The sequence below is a fragment of the Carlito syrichta genome, unplaced genomic scaffold, assembly GCF_000164805.1.
Source record: "Carlito syrichta isolate Samal-C Ts95f unplaced genomic scaffold, Tarsius_syrichta-2.0.1 Scaffold308151, whole genome shotgun sequence".
NCBI classification, from domain to species: domain Eukaryota; kingdom Metazoa; phylum Chordata; class Mammalia; order Primates; family Tarsiidae; genus Carlito; species Carlito syrichta.
Genome location: NW_007252247.1, coordinates 1654193 through 1672624, shown reverse-complemented (window position 1 = coordinate 1672624; position 18432 = coordinate 1654193). Strand labels below are relative to the sequence as shown.

General features: G+C 46.5%; 1 protein-coding gene across 1 annotated transcript in view; it reads right to left on the bottom strand.

Moving 5' to 3' along the window:
• Positions 1-17568, bottom strand: part of MGMT (O-6-methylguanine-DNA methyltransferase) — a 219951-nt gene extending 202383 nt beyond the window's left edge. Inside the window, exon 1 of the mRNA XM_021716071.1 lies at positions 17437-17568. Within this exon, the coding sequence (XP_021571746.1) occupies positions 17437-17561 (125 nt within the window). The 5' untranslated portion in view covers positions 17562-17568. The remainder of the gene's footprint in view (positions 1-17436) is intronic.
• Between the last annotated feature and the right edge of the window lie 864 nt (positions 17569-18432).

Below are 18432 nucleotides of genomic sequence, written 5' to 3'. Positions count from 1 at the left end.
AAGAGGAAAGAAAACCACCGCTGGCAGAGTGCTGAGGACCATAGCGCCAGCCAGAACAAGTGTCACCAGGCTCGAAGGTACCTGCTGTCCAGAAAGACTGCCTGTTTCTATTAATCCACTTTATCAGCCAGAGCCTCCCGTCACCACAACGAACAAAAGTAATGTGGAAATCTGACTGTGTGAAAATGATACATTTATCTCACTTCACTTCAACATGATGCAATATTAGTAATATGAATAATTTTAGCTCTAGACATTATTCCAGTCTCCCAAAGAAAGAGTCCTTGACCCAAAATACCAGAGAATATTAAACCAAGAAATGATCTACTGATGCAAATCATTAAATCTATTTGCATTTGCTTACTGAACCCTGTCGCAGAAATTAAACTCCATGCGGTGGGAAGCTGGCTGTGCATGGTTAAGAGGAGACATCGTGGTGGATCCAAGCTCTATGTCATTAATTTTCCCACTTTCCCTCATTAACAAGTAAAATGTTTTTACTGCTTGAAAAGTTTTAATAAATAGAAAAAAGCAGGGCAGCTGACATAGTTTTTCATGTAAGATACAAAGGCTTTTAATATTTTTACATACATTAATGAAAAAGCTAGGGGAGACACTAAAAGGTTACATATGTGTGGAGAAACACACAGAGTCGCCTTCAGGAAAGGACAGAGTCTTCTTCTTCCGTGACGGTTGACTTTGGCTCCTCGACCCAGTCCTCAGTGGAGGGCAGCAGGACGGGGACCACTGAGGGCCAGGCTTCCACCAGCCTCTCCTCTTCCTCTCCCAGGAACTCAGGCAAGGCAGGCTTGACCCAGCCGGTCAAATGCTTCTCTGCACTGACCAGGCAAAATACTGACAACCCAGAATTCTCCATGAACACCAAACAGATTAGCTGACGCTAGTATAGAGACCAACTGTTTGGCACAGTCCTCATGGGTAGAACTGCAAACTCATGTGAATGTGAACCTAAATCAGCTAAAGACAAAGAAGATTTTCCTGGGAATCAATGTATAATTCTCAGTAGGCTCTGAAAGCGACGGACCATATTTTGACTAATGGTACCTCTCCCCTGGCCTTGTGGAGATAACCGTGCTTCCATTCCTTGCTGGCTTCTTCTACTTGAACTTGCTCATGACCTAGTAGGGTCAGCACACCTCTGTCCACTCACACACATCCACTGTCTGGGGCAACATGCTGCGAGAACACAGGCCACACCTGAGTCACAGCAGCTTCTGATCTGACCTCTGTGGCCTGCGCCTAAATCTTCAGTTGATTTAGGTCTGACCGGGAGCCATCTTCCTGGACTGGCCGACTACCAAGGCACACCTGTCATGGTGACAGTGGCAGCACAAGCCACTGAAAGCTCTGCTTGGCTCACAACCAGGGTGTGTAAGGGGCTGGGTGGCTGTGGCCTCACCTGGTATCTGTGGCCCCACTGCCCAGGTACTGTCCTTTCTCTCATAAGGACCCCTTAGGGGGTCAGTTTCCTTCGTCAAGACAAGGCACATAACCACAGGGTGAAAGTTGCTCTTTGGTCTTATCCTGATTTCATGACTAGCAAAATTCTGAAAAGCATCCCTACGGACAGAGCTGACCTCCCACTTCGATGAAGCCAGGCTGAACACGCCAGCAGGGAGCTCGCCCACGCCTCTGGGACACCGCACAGTTCCCTACCCATCTGGGGTGGCTCTCAGAAGGCGAAGGGTTCGTGTCTCGGGATGGCGCTACTGGGCTTCCAGGCAGGCAGGGGACAACAGGCTCCCTGAGATATGCCGCACGGGTCCACTAAGGACTCTGCAGCACCGAGCTGATGTTTTGGCTTTGATCCCTGCACCCAATGGTGGTTTGGTAAATAAACCGTTAGAGAGTGAGGAAGGAGTGACACATCGATTTAAAAAACAGAAACCAAAAAACCTCAGAAATTAATGGAGACCTTAAATCAGCATGCAACAGTGATCTAAGAAACAATGCAAAAGTCACCCAAAGTGAAAAAAACGAAAACGAAGAGCAAGCCAGATGCACCTGGAGTTCTCAGACTGGGAGGGCTCCCAGAGGACAGAGGCAGGCACGGGAGGCCTGCTTCCGAGGGCTCCGACCTGCGAGGCTGCTCCTCCCGGTCTCTCCACCTCCTCCTCCCTGTCACCCCCTTGGCCCACTGTCCTTCCTGCCTGGGACTCTCCACCAAGTGGTCTCTGGCAAAGCCCAATCATGCCACCAGGGAGACAGTGTCAAGATGCACGCAGCGAAGGACTTAACCCAGCACCTTTTAAATGTGCGTTAATTGAAAAACAGTGCCTTTTTTGCCCAGAGGGTTTATCTATTTACGGCGCAGCTTACATGTACTCGGGTCCCGTTTTTAAGAACAGTCCCTCCACATCTGTGGAAAACTTCGTACGTCTTCAAATTGTATCTCAGTGATCATCAGAATCTGGCCACACTGGCTCTGCAGCCACCTTGCAGCTCCGCCACCCCCCCCCCAATTCTGACGGAGAAAGGAGTCAGCCACATGGCCCTCCCCATGAGGCTGCGGGCCCCAAGGAAGGAGTGCCTTGAGGCCCACCTGCCCTCTGAGCCATGTCAGCTTTATTAACATCTGCAGAGGGGGTCTGATCTCAGAGGTCTCTGGTTCTCCTTCTCTTGGCCCGAAGCATCCAGCAAAAGGTGCCCTGGCCTAGAGAAAGGAAGAAGGGCGGGGGTGACAGCGGCACAAAGCGGAGAGCTAGTGTTTAATGGGCGCAGGTTTCAGTTTGGGAAGATGCAAAAGGTTCTGGAGTTGGAAGACAGCGGTGGCTGCAGGGCAGTGTGAATGTCCTGAACACCCCTGAAGTGCGCACCAAAGAAACGGCGAAGTTGGCAGATTTTGTGCTATGTGTATTTTTCCACCAAAAAAAGAGTGAAGTTGGGTCAAAAGAATATTGATTATCCAGGCGCAAGGAATTCCTCCCCCCTTCCCCAGCTAAAATTTTGTGATGACATTGTCCTGAGTGCATAACCATCCACCAGAATAAGCAGCAGGCCTGGCCTACTTATGGTCTGGACTAAATGGTGACAACGTCTCTCTAATTCCTGCCTCTGCTCCTCCGTATCAGGTAAACGCCCTGAAAATGGACTTACAAAAGATAAAATATGATGCATATTTTAGTTATGTCAATTCCCACAATCCCCATAACGCCTTGGGCTGAGGGCAACAGATGCCCCTTACAATGGACCTCTCCTCTGGGCTTCGAACAGCGGCCGTGATTCTTTTAAATACACCACCAAAGTCATCCTCTGGCAAAAAAATGTATCATCTCTAGACTGCGTAACCAGCAAAGCCGCTTAAGTCTTCAAACAGAAACGACGCTTCATGCAAGCAAACGAATTTCCGCAGATGCAGTTTGTCAAGAAGAGAAGAAAACAACAACTGCAACGATGAAGACTCACTCTAGCATGGCCCGTGCTAGAGCAACTTTAAGAGTTTGCAACAATGGACACAGATGGGGCCCTACCTTAGGAAAATGTCATTGCTTGTATTTTAAACTCAGGAACTTCATAAACCCTGAACAGGCTTCTAGCCCTCAGATATCAAGGCTAAAAATGCAACTATAAAGTTGTTTGTCAACTTCTTCTCCAGAAGGCCATTTACTGTTGGTGGTATATTGTCTATGGCATATGGGTCTTCAAGCAATAAAAATCTGGAGCGCTCTTGAAAACTCAGATGCAAAAAACTAAAGGGTGTCACGTGATCAATTATCCCTTTAATAAGAGACTCCAGGAGATGGTCTGAGAGAGTCAGAGAAGAAAGGAGCTATAGAATTGAAGAAGAAATTAATGAAATGGATAAACAAGCCTGAGAAAGAAACCCTGCCTGACACAGCATATCTGACAGAGGCGGCAGCCTTGGCAGGAAGGAAGCAGAAGACGCTAAATGATGTCAACATGCTGAAATGATTAAAAACGCTCATATTTCTTCGCTTCAATATATCTGCCAAACTTAAGCGAACGGATTCAAACAAGCAAATCAACTAGCTGCAGTTGAGGACCATCAATGACAGAAAACATCACAAGGGGGATGAGTCCAGAGCCCAAGGTCACGTCTAGAGCCCAAGGTCCCACCCTAACCCCTTCTCAGTGCCCCTGCATCCTGCACTCGGGCTCCATCAGGGCCTCCAGACCTTGCCTGGCTCTACCAGGCTCTCTATCTCCTCCCCTGGCTAGGTCTCCAGGTCTCCTCACCTCGTCAGGTCTCACCTGTGTTTATGGAGTATCCCCATCGACACCCCTTCCTGAAAGCGGGACGTGGGATCGACGCCTCTCCCCCGCCCCCAGCACCCGACACAACCAGTGGGCACGGCTGAGGCCAGGCTCTCTGCAGGAGCAGCCGACAGGAGGGCTTTCGGCACTACTTCTTGTGAGAAAGGTGTCACCGTCTCGAAATGTTATTTTCAATAAAAGTTTTGTTTACCTAGAGAAGATTTAAACACACCCAAAACTTGGAAGGAAATAAACGGCCCAGTTCTTTTGAATAAAAGCAGTGCTAGGCTAGGCAGTTACTCTTCCAATCGAGCCACTGAACTAGATGAAGTGAAGATCAGAAAGCTCGGCATCTTTCCAGGTGATTTTTTAAATGAAAAACCACTAGTTGGGGACAGTTACTTGAGGGGTGTCTGCAATAATTCAGAAGAACGAGAAACAACTTCTTGTCTACTAGTCTGAGAGGTATGTGCCTTGGACGTGAGGAACATTCAAGGACAGCGGTTTCTAGAATGCTCTTCCAATGCGTGCATACTTGCACATACCACACACAAGTACGTTTTCTATGAGAAATGAACAGCGTAAAGAATCAGCATGCTTCAAGTCTTACATTTTCTTGTTGCAGCGGGTTAAGTCTTAAAAATACGTTTCTCCTCATAACAGCTTGGCTCTAGGATTGTTTACATTCTGCTTTCAGCTCGTCTAAACGCCCTGGCAGGAAACTGTGGCTGGTACTTACTGCGCACATACAAATCCTGTGCCTTTCGACCCCGTGCCAGTCGACCCCGCACCACCCTTCAGTGGGTGAGGGGCGTCCCCTGGATGACACTCCAGCTTCTCGAGAATGAGAACAGATGTGGCCTCCCGAGGCTGTGTTCTCAGCCTGACCATTCTCCAGCCCCACCTGACCGGCACGGCTGTGTCTTGAAGACGTCACAGCAGGAGAAGAAGGCAAGCCTCACCAGCTGAAGGTTTACACCGCTGCCCAGTCAGATGCCTCAAACACTCCCTGTGTACTTACGAGAGGGCTCTGGAGAGAGCGCGTTTTCTAAGTGTTTCACCTGCCCTGGCCAGTGAAGGAGGGAGGACAACTTTTCCGGAAGGAGGCACAGGAAAAGCAGCTTTAAAAGCAATAACGTGGATTCCATTAGGAATAATCACAGCAAGACAACGATAATCCTCTCCGCCTTGTCCCATACACACAAAATACGAGTTTGCGTTCTGCCAAGAGATGCTGGAAATTAAAGTAACTGCTGGCCCGGAAGGACCAATGTTCTTCTGCAGATCTACTCTGTAGACCTGCAGGTGTACTAGATTAACACAGGACAGAAGTCCTTCCCTTTAAAAAACTATGTGTGTGCGTGTGTTGTGTGTGTGTAGATCAGATGGGGGTGGCAGGAGGGAGAGAGGAGTCTTGTGGCAATACTTACGATCAGAGACTGGGGCTCTTAGACACATCCCTTGTTGATTTTTGTGTTTGTTTGGGTTTGGTTTGTTTTGCTTTTTGTTTGTCTGTTTCTTTCTTTCTTTTCTGAGTAGGAGTCTCACTCTTGTCGCCCAGGCTGGAGCGCAATGGCATGCTCACGGCCACTGCAGCCTTGACCTCCTGGACTTAGGTGATTCTTCCGCCTGAGCCTTCCAAGTAGCTGGAACTTCAGATGCACACCACCATGCCTGGCTAGTTTTTTTAATGATTTACTGTAGAGACGAGGTCTCACAAGTTACCCAGGCTGGTCTTGAACCCCTGGGCTTAAGCAATTCTCTCGCCTTGGCTTCCCAAAGTGCTGGGATTACAGGCTAAGCCACGGTGCTCGGTCAAGACACGTCTCTTATTGAAACCAGAAACCACCTCTAAGAGCAGGGGTGAGTAAAATACTCCCAAACAAGCCACACAGATACGGTGAAATCAAGACACGGGACCTTACAGGAAGAAAGCCAGAACTCTTCTCTCAACTACCTTTGAGTTGTAGCTATGATTTCTGTTCTATTTACAGGTCATGGCCCAATCTCGTAGGAAACTGAAGGAGCATCCTTAAATAACAGAAAACCAAGAATTCTCAGATGTGATATACTGCTCTTTCGGGGAAGACATTGCTTCCTTCTGTCCACCCCAACCCCAACACAAAGTTCCAAGAACCAATCTAGCACTCGGGACATGTGGTTTGAATGTGACTCAATTCTGGTTCTGTGCCTCTGAGGAGACACCCCACAGCTCACATCCATGCTATGTTTGGCTCATCTTGTTTTGGGATGAAACCATTTCCACTTCAGACATAAGCTGAGCAAACACCAATTAGCTGGCATCTGAAAGTAAACGCTACAAAAAATAATTAGGTATAGCATGTTGGCTTCACAAAAAATCAGGTACCAAGGAATTCTTATTTTCAGCGCTTAAAGAAAACTTTATACGCCCCAACTCTAATACTGCATGAGGAGAGGCCCCAAGTCAATATACAACATGCAAGCCTATCCTCCTTTTGTCTCCTAGACTCCAACTTCTCTCTGTTCTCTTCTTTGGTACCTCTTCTTGGCCAACCCACTCGTAAATTGTCCTCCAGATTCTTCATTTCTCTTCCTGGCATTCTTCTTTGCTTACCTCTACGCTAGCCCTGGGAAAGGTCGCCCTCACTTAGTCAGCTACCTGGGGCCAGGGCCTGCAGCCTCTTAACACACCTCCGTCCACCGCGCTCCTGAACTCCACCCGATGCCGGGCCTACTGGTTCTACCACTCAACAGTGTCCTAACTCAATCGACCTCACTCAGTTCTGTGGCCGGCGCCCCAGGCTCAGGCCTGCGCCATCTCCTGCCTTGATGAATGCAATAATCTCTGCAAGGAAAACAGCCGTTTCGCTGTTCGCCAGAGCCTGTCTCCTGAGCTGGGCTTGGGCTGTGAGCAGGTGGGGCTGCACATTCCTGTCCCTGCTGTCCCCAGTGCAAGGCCAGGCACACAGTCTGTGACATGTGGCAGGACACTCACATGTTTAGAGGATGAATAAATAAACAAGGGAATCTAACTGAATCCTAGATTTACACACAATTTTTTTTTTTTTCAGTCACAAAAAGACTCACTTCTGTCACTTGACAGAGCAACCGGAAATAAAAATTCTGGATGAGTCAGCCACAAGACAATGCTTCGGTTCAATTCAAAAATTAAACTCATTTAACCTTTAACTCAATTTAAATTCTGAACTGATCAGCATGCAAGAGCTATCCTGTACATTAATATCAAGGAGCTGATCTAATTACTGATGCAATTTTAAATTTAACAAACCAAGTATATTTTGAGAGTTTAGAGCTTAAATGACATTAACATCTTCAAAACAAAACTTAAAACTTATTCACTAGTTGCAGACAGTGTAAACATCAAAAAATACTATTTAAAGATTCAGAAAGAGTGAAAAAGCATTCTTGAAATCAAACTTCAAAGGCAAAATACAAGATGCTTATGTCAACGGTGTTAGATGCCACATTATTGTATTTTCACAAAAGGAGAGGCAGTGAGCACAAGGTACAATCTGGTCCAGAGGATGGTGGCTCCAAGCAGCAGCTGCTGCTTTCTGGGTCTCAACTCACCCTTCTCCCTGTAAACCGGATGTATCACCCTGCTACAAGCTTCAAATGCCAGCATGTACGCATGTGCCGGCTGTAAACGTACAATGACTACCTACGTCAGGTAGGCCAAGATCATCGTGAGGACAAATGCACACCTCCTTTTTATTCCCAGAGCTGTAAGTTTTAAGCCTGAGTTTCCGAATGTGATGTAACCTGGAGAGCATTCTTCTTTGGAGGCACTGGCACCCAACCACCCAGCGTAACACTGACGAGCTCCCAGTGACCAAACCCCAGTCAGGACAGTCTCAGAGCTCCCCTCTACAGTTCAGGCAAGCGTCAAAAAGAACCTCAGAGCGGAAAAAAGGCCAGCCCCCAGAGTGGCAGCCTCCAGTGCAAAATTCAAGTAAGTGGAGGGAATGTCGACTTCGCCCCAACCCTTCTCCTGTGACCAGCCATCCCTCACCCCACCTCCACTTCTCTTACTGATAAAGCGACAACGGCACCAACAACTGCACGGAGAGGTCCAAAGGATCGATGCTGTGACAGAGGACAGCTCCTCGCACAGACCTGGCCCAGACTCCACACCGCCTGACAGGTGTCAGTCCCTCCAAGTTTCCACTCTCCTGGCAGCTGCCTGCCTCCCGGCCACCCCACCTCAAACAAGAGAAAATGAAAACGGCCTTCAAGATGTCATCATATTGTCATAAATCCCATGCTTTGCTTTTCTCACAAGAGTGCATTTGACTTCATTTCCCAGACAACTTCAACAAGCCCATTAAGCATCTTTTCAAGACCACCACGAATTAGAAGCAGAAAATCAGAGTGAGAGGCCGGCAAAGAAAGCCCAGGAAAGGCACAGGGACACAGGGACACAGGGCCAGGCAGGGACCTGCAGGCCAAGCCTGGCAGAACGAACACCGACAAGCAGGAGGGTGTAGACCACAGAGCCTCTCCAGGCTGCAGGGCAGTGGAGACCAGAGAACAACTCCACAGGGCTGCCAGGGCCATTGAGGAAAGGGAATGCCATCTTGGTTAATTCAATCAGAAACAGCCACTGCCAGACTGCAAGCCCTGAACAGGCTTCTGTGCATGGGGTGCACACCCGGATTGCCACGGAGCTCCAAGCCGGGCCAGCAGGACACTGGATCCTTCCCGGGGTGAAAGCAGCTCCTTGAAGAGAACCTGGAAGCACCCAGGGATTTTAAACAGGAAGTGGTCCCCCTTAAACTGTGAGGGGATGCTCTCACGCTGGCATGGAGCCTGGTAACATGCCTATATCGTGGCTTGCCCTTCAGGAACGGTCCGTCTACTGCCCTGCGTGTCATATTCTTAGTGGGGGCTGGATCATGCCATGTTCCATGTCTCCTCCTCATGGAAACAGGAAAAGGCTTTCTGTAGCCTCCTTGAGAAAGTCGCCCTCCCTCCACAAACAGGAGCTACCAGAGGTAAAGCCCGAGGCCTCCAAAAGGAAACACTGTCAAGAGCAGGGATTTAGGGTTTTTAATTTTAACATGCCACAGAGGTAACAACATCTACCTTTCTCTGCTTGAAGTTAATCAACTTACCCCTTACCCTACAGTGCTCCTAGACTCCAAATACTGGAAACTTTCAACAAAAAAACCCTCTGCTCTGACAGTTTGGTTCATACACAGAACCCACATATTTGTAGCTGTCATTCAACCGTTCTTTTCTTCCTTCCGAGAGGATCCTGTCAGACTTAAAATTAAATGAAGGGCTTGCCTCTGACTCATGGACACAGGCATGCACGTGTGCCATTTCTGTCTCCCTGCAACACAGTAATAAAATGGAAAGAGAGACAACTTTCATGCTGCATTTTTTCCTTAGATGAGTCCAGAGCATAAGGACTCAGCCACAGTGGCACCTGTTTAAATACTATACACTGCTTCCTGCCACCGCCCACCCTGCCCCTAGGGAAGCAGTAAACCAATGAAACAGGCTCTCGAAAAACTTGGGAAGAAAACACCAAGCGGACAAGTGAAGTCATACGTTGTTCATTTCTTTCTCCCAGATCAGAAAGCAAACAGCCACTTCACAATGCAAAATGGCCCAGGCATTTCCGTGGCCAGGCAGCACGACCCTGCAGCAGAAAGGCCACCTCTCCACCGCTGGACTCTCAGGCAGGGCCTCCAAGAGGGGCTGGGATCTGCCCTCCCAGCGGCACCCTCGGCGGCGTACGGCAAAGCCCCACATTCATGACTCGGCGGGCTCAGCTGCAGGGCCTGCCTCCCAGCAAACGCAGGCCAAGCCTTCGCGCCATACGCTCACTGGAAAGCATGTTGTGCGGCTTCCCTCCATCGTGCTGCACCGGCAGCTCTGCCAGCCCCACACGCAGCACTGCACGTCCCAAGGGCCAGCGGTCCCTCTCATCGTGGGCACAGGGAACATCGGCACGAGGATCCAAGGAGCTGGAAGGAAACACCCTGGCTTCCTATTTTGTCTTTTCAGCTATCAGCCTGAAAGACGAGGCCACTGTCTCGCTTCTAAAGGACACTGCGCTACAAATGCTTAGCACAGAGTGAAGTATATGCACAATTTGGGTTATTGATAACATAAGTCACGAGAGTAACTCCCTATCCACTACTGATCATTTACCCCTCTCCGTCAGGAACGGGAGGTGAGATCCTTCAACACTGACAGGCCTCACTGATTTGGAGCCCGGGAGCGGGTGGGGGCGAGCACGAAACGTTCCAGGCTCACCGGGGCATTCAGGCACTCGTTTCAGAAACACAGACGATTTCTATAAAGCCAGGGAGAGCTTGGCAAGTTTTCCTCACAGAAACATGCTTATTTGACTCAGGAGACCTCCTTAAGGAACACTCTGTAAAGTAAAATAATTACATTTTTTAAGCACATACAACACAAATCATTATTTCAAGGCACTGAGGAAAAGCAATGAGACAGCTAAACTTGCCGCAGGTAAAAGTCCTACAGAGCGTGTTTTGGATGTCGTTTTCACTAGGAGTGCTTCTCTAAGTGTTTGTCCTTAAGAACCGCTTTTTCTACTCTTTCAAAGATCAATTACAATAAAGTAAATGCTGCAAACGGCTGTATTAATTTCCCAATCTGTCAGGAGGAATGAGTTTTTGAAGTTCCCAGGAAGGTTCTTGTGGACCTTGAGGGACCATCTGGCGACAACGGCCCAACCGACGTGCATCGAGGGGTCATGGGGCGAACGCACGCAGGCACAGGCCAGGAGAGGGTAAACATCCCATGTGGGCCCGAGGCCTTCGTGGACCCGTGTGGTCAACCTAGTAATTTAAGATATTTAAGTTCACAGAAAAGAAGTCAATGCATGCAGAAACTATCGGTCACCTCGTGCTGCCGCTGGAGCGTCCAATGTGACCTCACATATCCGGCTACCCTGTAGGAAACCCAAAGGTGTCTTCACTCTTTCAGTGGGGGACGTCTAAAGGGTGAAACCTGACAGGGCACCCAAGGTCGCTGGACAACTCCCCTCCCACGCACAGCACAGAAGCCCCTGCAGGGACACCGTCTCATATCTACGGCCAGGCCAGCCTAATGGTGACAGATGGCCCTCGCCAGCCAGCCGAGTCCTAGGAGGAGAGTCAGGCCTAACCTGCGTTCTTGCACCCAGCCTTGACCCCAGAACTGGCCAAGACAGACGCAGAAAGGCAGAACACCAATGTAGCCCTATAAGGCAGAAGACAGCTTGCAGGCAGTTTCTGAATTTTTCAAAATACAAGAAGTTTTACAGTTTTGTTCAGTTGGACTCTATAAGATTTCCAGTACTGCATCCCTATATTTTTCTAAAAAGGTTTAGGTGAAAAAAGAAATGAGTGAAAAATGAGGGCAAACTCTTGATAATTAAAAGATGAGCTCCATGCAGCTCCCTCCAGCAGCCAAGACCCAAAAGTCCTACTGCTACTACTTTTGTAACATAAGCAGGATGACCCAGGGTTACACGGCCCATTTTCTCAAGTAATCAAATACTGCAATCAACATTATGGAAAACTAAACAAGCCCTAAAATAACATTAGAAAAATAAACATATATCCCCTGGCCCTTCTCATTAGCTTTTAGGCACTGCAGGGAATACCGAAGAGGTCAGAGCTCTGCAGCCACATTCAGATAGCATGGGAGTCAGTCAGGCTCCTACAAAAGCCAAGGACTCTTGGACATGACAGTCATTTACGGAAACTGGATATTGGTAGGTGTTATAAAATTAAGACCATTGTACCACTCTCCAAACTAACATTTTCCTCTCAAGTGGTTTAGGGAAAGAAAGGTGAGTGGTGCGACCTACACAAAAAAATCAGTGGTCATTGTGTGAAGTCATGCACACAGGTAAAGAAACTAACGTGGGGACCAGGAGTCACTCTTTGCACAGAAGTGCAAATCCAACTTCACTGAAGGAATCTTCAGTGGTCAACTCGCCACTTAAACTAACGAAGAAAGCAACATAGCTTCAGAGGAATAAAGATCATCCCAGAGCAGGGCTCAGTGACTCAGCCTGTAATGCCGTGCCTTGGGAGGCTGAGGACAGTGGATTGCCTGAGCACGCGGGTTCGAGACCCGCCTGGGCAACTTGGCGAGACCTTGTCTCTACAATAAATAAAAAAACAAAACAAAAAACAAGCTGCGCGTGGTAGCGCGTGCCTGTAGTTCCAGCTACTCGGAAGGCAGAGGCGGAAGGATCGCCAGAGCCCAGCTGGTCGAGGATGCGGTGGCCAGGAGCGGCCACTGCACTCCAGTCCGGGTGACCGAGTGAGACTCCAACTCCAAAAAAAAAAGATCATCCCAGGACTCTCTCAAGCACCTGAAGAGAAGGATGAGAGCAGGAACCCGGAACCAGCAGGATACCGTGCCCCAAATCCCTTTGGCCATCAGCACTCAGCAACCAGGGGATGGCAGCCTTGGGGACCACAAATGACTCTATTTGCAAAAAGCCACGTTTGGGCTTTGAAGTAGGTAAAGGAAGCATCTCATTCTATTCAACAAGGAATTCTAATCAAAGGGCTTTCTACACAAAAATCACCAACCTCGATGGTGTCAAAGGTGAATTTATCCAGCAACTTGAGAAAAAAATAATACCGATCCCACACATTACTGTTTCAGAAAATAACAGAAGAAATGCTTCCAAACTGATGTCATGTCATCAGAATGACTCCAAATCCAACACAACAGTGTCACCCTCACTGGTGAACTGCTAGAAGATCCCCCAGGCCTAGGGGCAGAGGAAGGAGGCCCACTGTCACCAGATTTACCGAAAGACATATTGCAGGGTTCTAGATAGCACAGTAAAAGGAATGAAAAGCTTAAAGGTCAGAAGGAAAGAAGCATATAATCTTCATTCACAGACACCATGAATTTTTAGATGCAAAATCCTTAGGAACTGCAAAATCACCCCTCGAACAAATACAGGAATTTAGCCAAGAGTACAGAATAGAAGATCAACATACAAAAATCATTTATATACCAGCAGTTGTAAGTTAAAAGTTAAGGAAGTTTTAAACTGTTTAGAATACCACCAAGAACAAAGTATTTAGAAATCAATTTTGCCAAAGACATGCAAGTACTCTAGCTGGAAACTACCCAACGATGCTGAAGAAAAAGTAAGAGAACTCAAACAAATGCAAAGATAAATCATAGACATTAACTGAAAAATTCAAGATGTCAACCCTCCTAAAATTGATACATAGATTCAATGAACTCCCAGTTAAAATACCAAGAATTTTTGACACCTCAATTCTAAGAGTAGTATGTAAATTTAAGAGACCTAAAGCCAAAACAATCTTAAAAATAAAGCTAGAGGATTTTACGTTACAGTGAAGGCTCACAATACCTGACTTGGAGATTTATCAGAAGTTACATAACCAAGTCATTGGAACCAGCACGGAGGAGACAAAAAGATTAGTTGAACAAAACAGAGCATCTAGAAATAGACTCATATATTTGGTCAACTGATTTCTGACAAAGGCACCAAACAAGGTTATTCAATGAAGAAAGTAAAGTTTGTTTCAATGGATGATGCTAAAACGAACAACCGTATGGAACAGTAAAACCTGTACCTCACAAAAATGTCGTTCAAAATAGATCACATAGCCAGGCGCAGAAATTCACACCTGCAATCCCAGCACTTTGAAAGGCTGAGGTATGAGGATTGCTTAAGTTCAAGAGTTTGAGACCAGAAGATCACATAGTAAGACCTTGTCTCCACAAAATAATTTAAAAAATTACCCGGGCATGGTGGCGCACACCTGTAGTTCCAGCTACTCAGGAGGCTGAGGCAGAAGGATCATCTGAGCCCAGGAAGTCAATGTTGCAGAGAGCCATGATCATGCTGTTGCTTTCTAACTTGGGTGACAGAGTAAGATGCTAACTCAACAAATAAATAAATAAATAAATAAGATTTTAGAAAACAGATCATGTGTCTAAACATAAAAAAACTAAAATTAAAATTTTTGGGAGAAATTACAGAAGAATATATTTGTGAAATTACAGTAGGCAAATGTTTCTTAACAAGAACATAAAAAGCTGCTAAATATAAAAAGAAAGACAATATACTGGATTTCATCAAATTAAGAACTTCTACTCATCAAAAGACATTACTAGATAAACAAAAACGTAAGCCTCCGACTGTTAGAAAAATCACAATACATATATCTGGCAAAAGACTTGTATCCAGACCACAAATAACAACTAAAAAAAGAAAGTAAACCAATTTTAAGATAGGCAAAAGACTGGAGTAGATGCCTTACAAAACGCAGGAATGGTCAATGAGCCATTTGTAAGTCACTGGGAAAGTGCAAATTAGAACCACAGTGAGATAATACTTCATACTCAACAAAATGGCTAAAGTTTTAAAAACTGACAACATTAAGTATTGGCAAGAAGGTGGAGCAACTGAAACTCTCATATATTGCTGGTGAAAATGTAATATGATACAACTGTGGGATAAGTTTTGGCAGTTTCTTATAAAGTTAAACATATATTTGCCATCCAATCCAGGAATTCATTCAGGAGAAATGAAACCATATGTCCACAGTGAGGTCTAAACAAGAATCCACAAAGAGGACTGACTTAAAAGGAGCACAAGGGAACTTTCTGGAGTGTTCTACACCTTGAATTGGGTGCTGGCTATATGGCTGTACACTTTTGTCAAGACTCGCTGAAGAGTACACTTAAAAATCTGAGTTCCACTATGCAATTTTCACTTCAATTTTAAAAAATGGCAAAATGAAGACTGGGCACGGTGGCTCACGCCTATAATCCAGTACTTTGCAAAGTTGAGGCAGGAGGAGCACCTGAGTCCAAGAGCTCAAGACCAACCTAGGCAACATAGCGAGACCTCATCTCTACAAAAACAAAAAAATAAACTAGCTGGACATGGTGGCACGTGCCTGTAGTCCCAGCTACTTGGGAAGCTGAGGCAGAAGGACTGCCTGAGCCCAGGAAGTTAAGGCTGCAGTGAACTGTGATCGTGCCACTGCACTTTACCCTGGGCGACAGAGCGAGATCTCAAAAAAATAATAAAATGTTAAAAACTGAATTCTGAGTATTCATACCACTTTTATACTGTTCGCCAACGTTTAAATGTTCCTTCTCGCCGGGCTCAGTGGCTCAGCCTGTAATCCCGCGCCTTTGGGAGGCTGAGGTGAGTGGATTGCCTGAGCCCGCGGGTTCAAGACCCGCCTGGGCAGATGAGACCTCATCTCTACAATAAAATCAAAAAATTAGCCGGGCATGGTATTGCGCGCCTGTAATTCTGGCTACTCGGAAGGCTGAGGCGGAAGGATCGCCGGAGCCCAGCAGGTCGAGGCTGCGGTGGCCGGGAGCAGCCGCTGCACTCCAGTCTGGGCGACAGGGTGAGACTCCAACTCAAAAAAAAAAAAAAAAAAAAAATTTTCCTTCTCGAAGTTGACTACACACACATCTGCTGCTGGCTATCCCTCGTCTTCTTTAATCCCTCTCCTTCCTTCCTCACGGGGTCCCTAACTAGAGCCAATAGGATAACCTCCCATCCCGTGCAGCCAGGTGTGGCCTCGACAGAGTTCTCCAAGCCATGAGACAGGAACAAGAGCAGACACTACCTCTGGAAGCGGAGCGGGCACGCCCTCCTCTTTTTCTCCTCTACCTGCAGCCTGGGCCCTAGGGCTGGCCTGAAGCACCAGGGCGAGGACCAGGGTTTGGTGACCCTGAGTTCCTGAGGGCAAAAGCTGCTGGATCTGGCCTCCACTATTGGTCAACAAGCGTGTCTTCCTGAGAGAAATGAGCCACATCCTATGCAGGCCAGTATTTGAAGGTCCTGTTTTCACCTCCAAGCCTGATCCTCGCTTGATTCAGAAAGCCCATAAAGCAGAAATTCAGAATTAAGTCTTTTCATTCTATGTGCATAATCCATAATGAGCATTTAACTAAACATATCTTGCAATGCTTGTTTTCTTTTGTTTTTTTATTTTTTCTTCCTCAAGCTCGCATTAAGGAGTATACCTTTGCTCTTTGTTTTTTCCAAAAGAAAAACCTAACACGCAATTTCTATGATTTATTGTACAACCGAACATGCTAAAAGACAAAATGACATTTTCCCCTACAAATTATTTGGTGCCTGTGATTTTCTGAACACCACAGCCAGATGGTTCTCATAGAAACTGAGAAGAGTGTATTCACACAGTTCAAAGGTTTGCTTATTTTTCGGTCTTAAAAAAGACGGTATTGATTGTAACATGCAGCTCCACAGGAAAAATCTCGACAGTGGAGGCGAACATGGATATTTATGACTGCACTTGTGCTCATTATGGCCAACTCTGACAGGGGTCCATTAAAATCAATTTTTATGTTTCTTATGTATTTTCTTTATCTAATGTTCTTGGCATTGTGTTTATTAGCCAGTTAAGACAAACACTGAGCATAGGAGTGGGTGGTTTTTTCCCTTCTGTCAGAAATAACAAGAACTACAATTTGAATACAACTGCTCACAACGAATGGATCGAGGAAATCAAATGTTACACTTCAAAACAAAACTTTAAGGAATGCTCTGGAGTTTTTGGTCTTTCCAATTAAAGAAATATAGTGGGGAGCCTGTTCACCAAAAGAGAGAAACACGCACCCTCTTAGAGATGACCTAACGACATGCTAGAAAGGGACTTTTGTGTCCTTCCTTCTAGCAGGGCTGTCCCCAGCCGCACACACACCAACTGTGTCTCTAAGAAGGCACGTGACGCTCCCGACCGAGCGAGTCCAGGACATCAAGCAGTCACTATGAAACTCACCTGGTAGACTCAGACCAACAGGGAAGGCTGGTCTTGGTTTTTAAAAAACCAAGGTTAGTCTCACATCTCCCTGTCTCCAAACTTCCGGAGACTACGTTGAAGAATCAAAATGCTCAATGCTCACAATCAATCAACCCCTCTCTAGTTGTATGCACATTAGTCGAACATCTTGGAGCTACGAATGAAAGGTGAGGTCCCTGTGGTGATCCAGAGGTGGAGGACTCCTGGCAACACGCACAGAGATGGAAAAGGCCAGAACAATCACGACACACCGTTTCGAGAGAGGTTAACGTTTGCACTTGGCGGCGTAAGGCTGTATGGGACCCTGGGATCTGTGGAGAACAAGTGGCTGCCTCGGCACACAGTGCACGGGGGCGCTAGGGCAGGCTGCACTCACCCCGCGTCAGACGCCTTCCTGCCGTGGATCCTTATGCAATGCAGACCTTGTTCACAACCAGAGAGCTCTATCTTCCCCAAAGGGCTGTCCAACATCCTGTGCTTCATTTCGCAGGTCTTGTCCATTCTGCCAAGCACCTGAACAGAAACAATTGTTCAATCAAATAAGAAAGAGTATGTGGAAGTGTTCTCAAGGATAATGCACACCAGAAGCACCAGTTACTTAGGACGCAAAATATATTCCAGCGTTTTCCCCTCAGTTTTGGGATTTAAATATATGATATGTCATCTTTACAATAGAGTTACTTTGAAGATGGAAAATTACCACAATTACCTAGGGCAGCCAACCAATACTACAATCTCCCTTTAATTCCTTAAATTACTATTTTCCGATTCTTCTCATCTATCTTTAACCAATGTGTAGTTGAAGGAAGTTGAGCTGGTAAGGACTCCTTTTAAATAAAACCGAAAATTAAGCTAAACTTGCTTTAATAAAACCATTTAATAAAATAGACAATACAAACAGTAGACAACACCATTCACTATTTGGAATAAAGTACTTCTAAAAATAAAGCATGTATGAAATGAAGTAGAGAAATGGAGTGAGATTCAACTCAGCACTTATACAACGGCATCTGTTAGTAGGCAGCAGGTGAGAAGGTGCAATGTTGGGATAAAACCCTGATGCTGTGGAGAGAAGACTTAATTGGCATTCAGAGAAATTTACAAATGCACAAGAGTTAGCCTAGGGATGTATTCTCTGTGCCAATGATTTTGATAGATATTAACTTTGGGAAACACAGCAAGGGCTTAAAAGAAAGAACTGATGCATTGAGAGGAGCGAGACGCCAGTAATGAGGTTTAGACAAGTTGGTATTTGATGAAAACCATCCCAGTTCAGGGGGAGGCAAGGGATGGTGATTGACCACCTGGACCAGCCCAAGTCCTTCGATCGCCTCCTCTCTCTTCCAGCTCCTCCTCTGGTCCCTGGAAACAA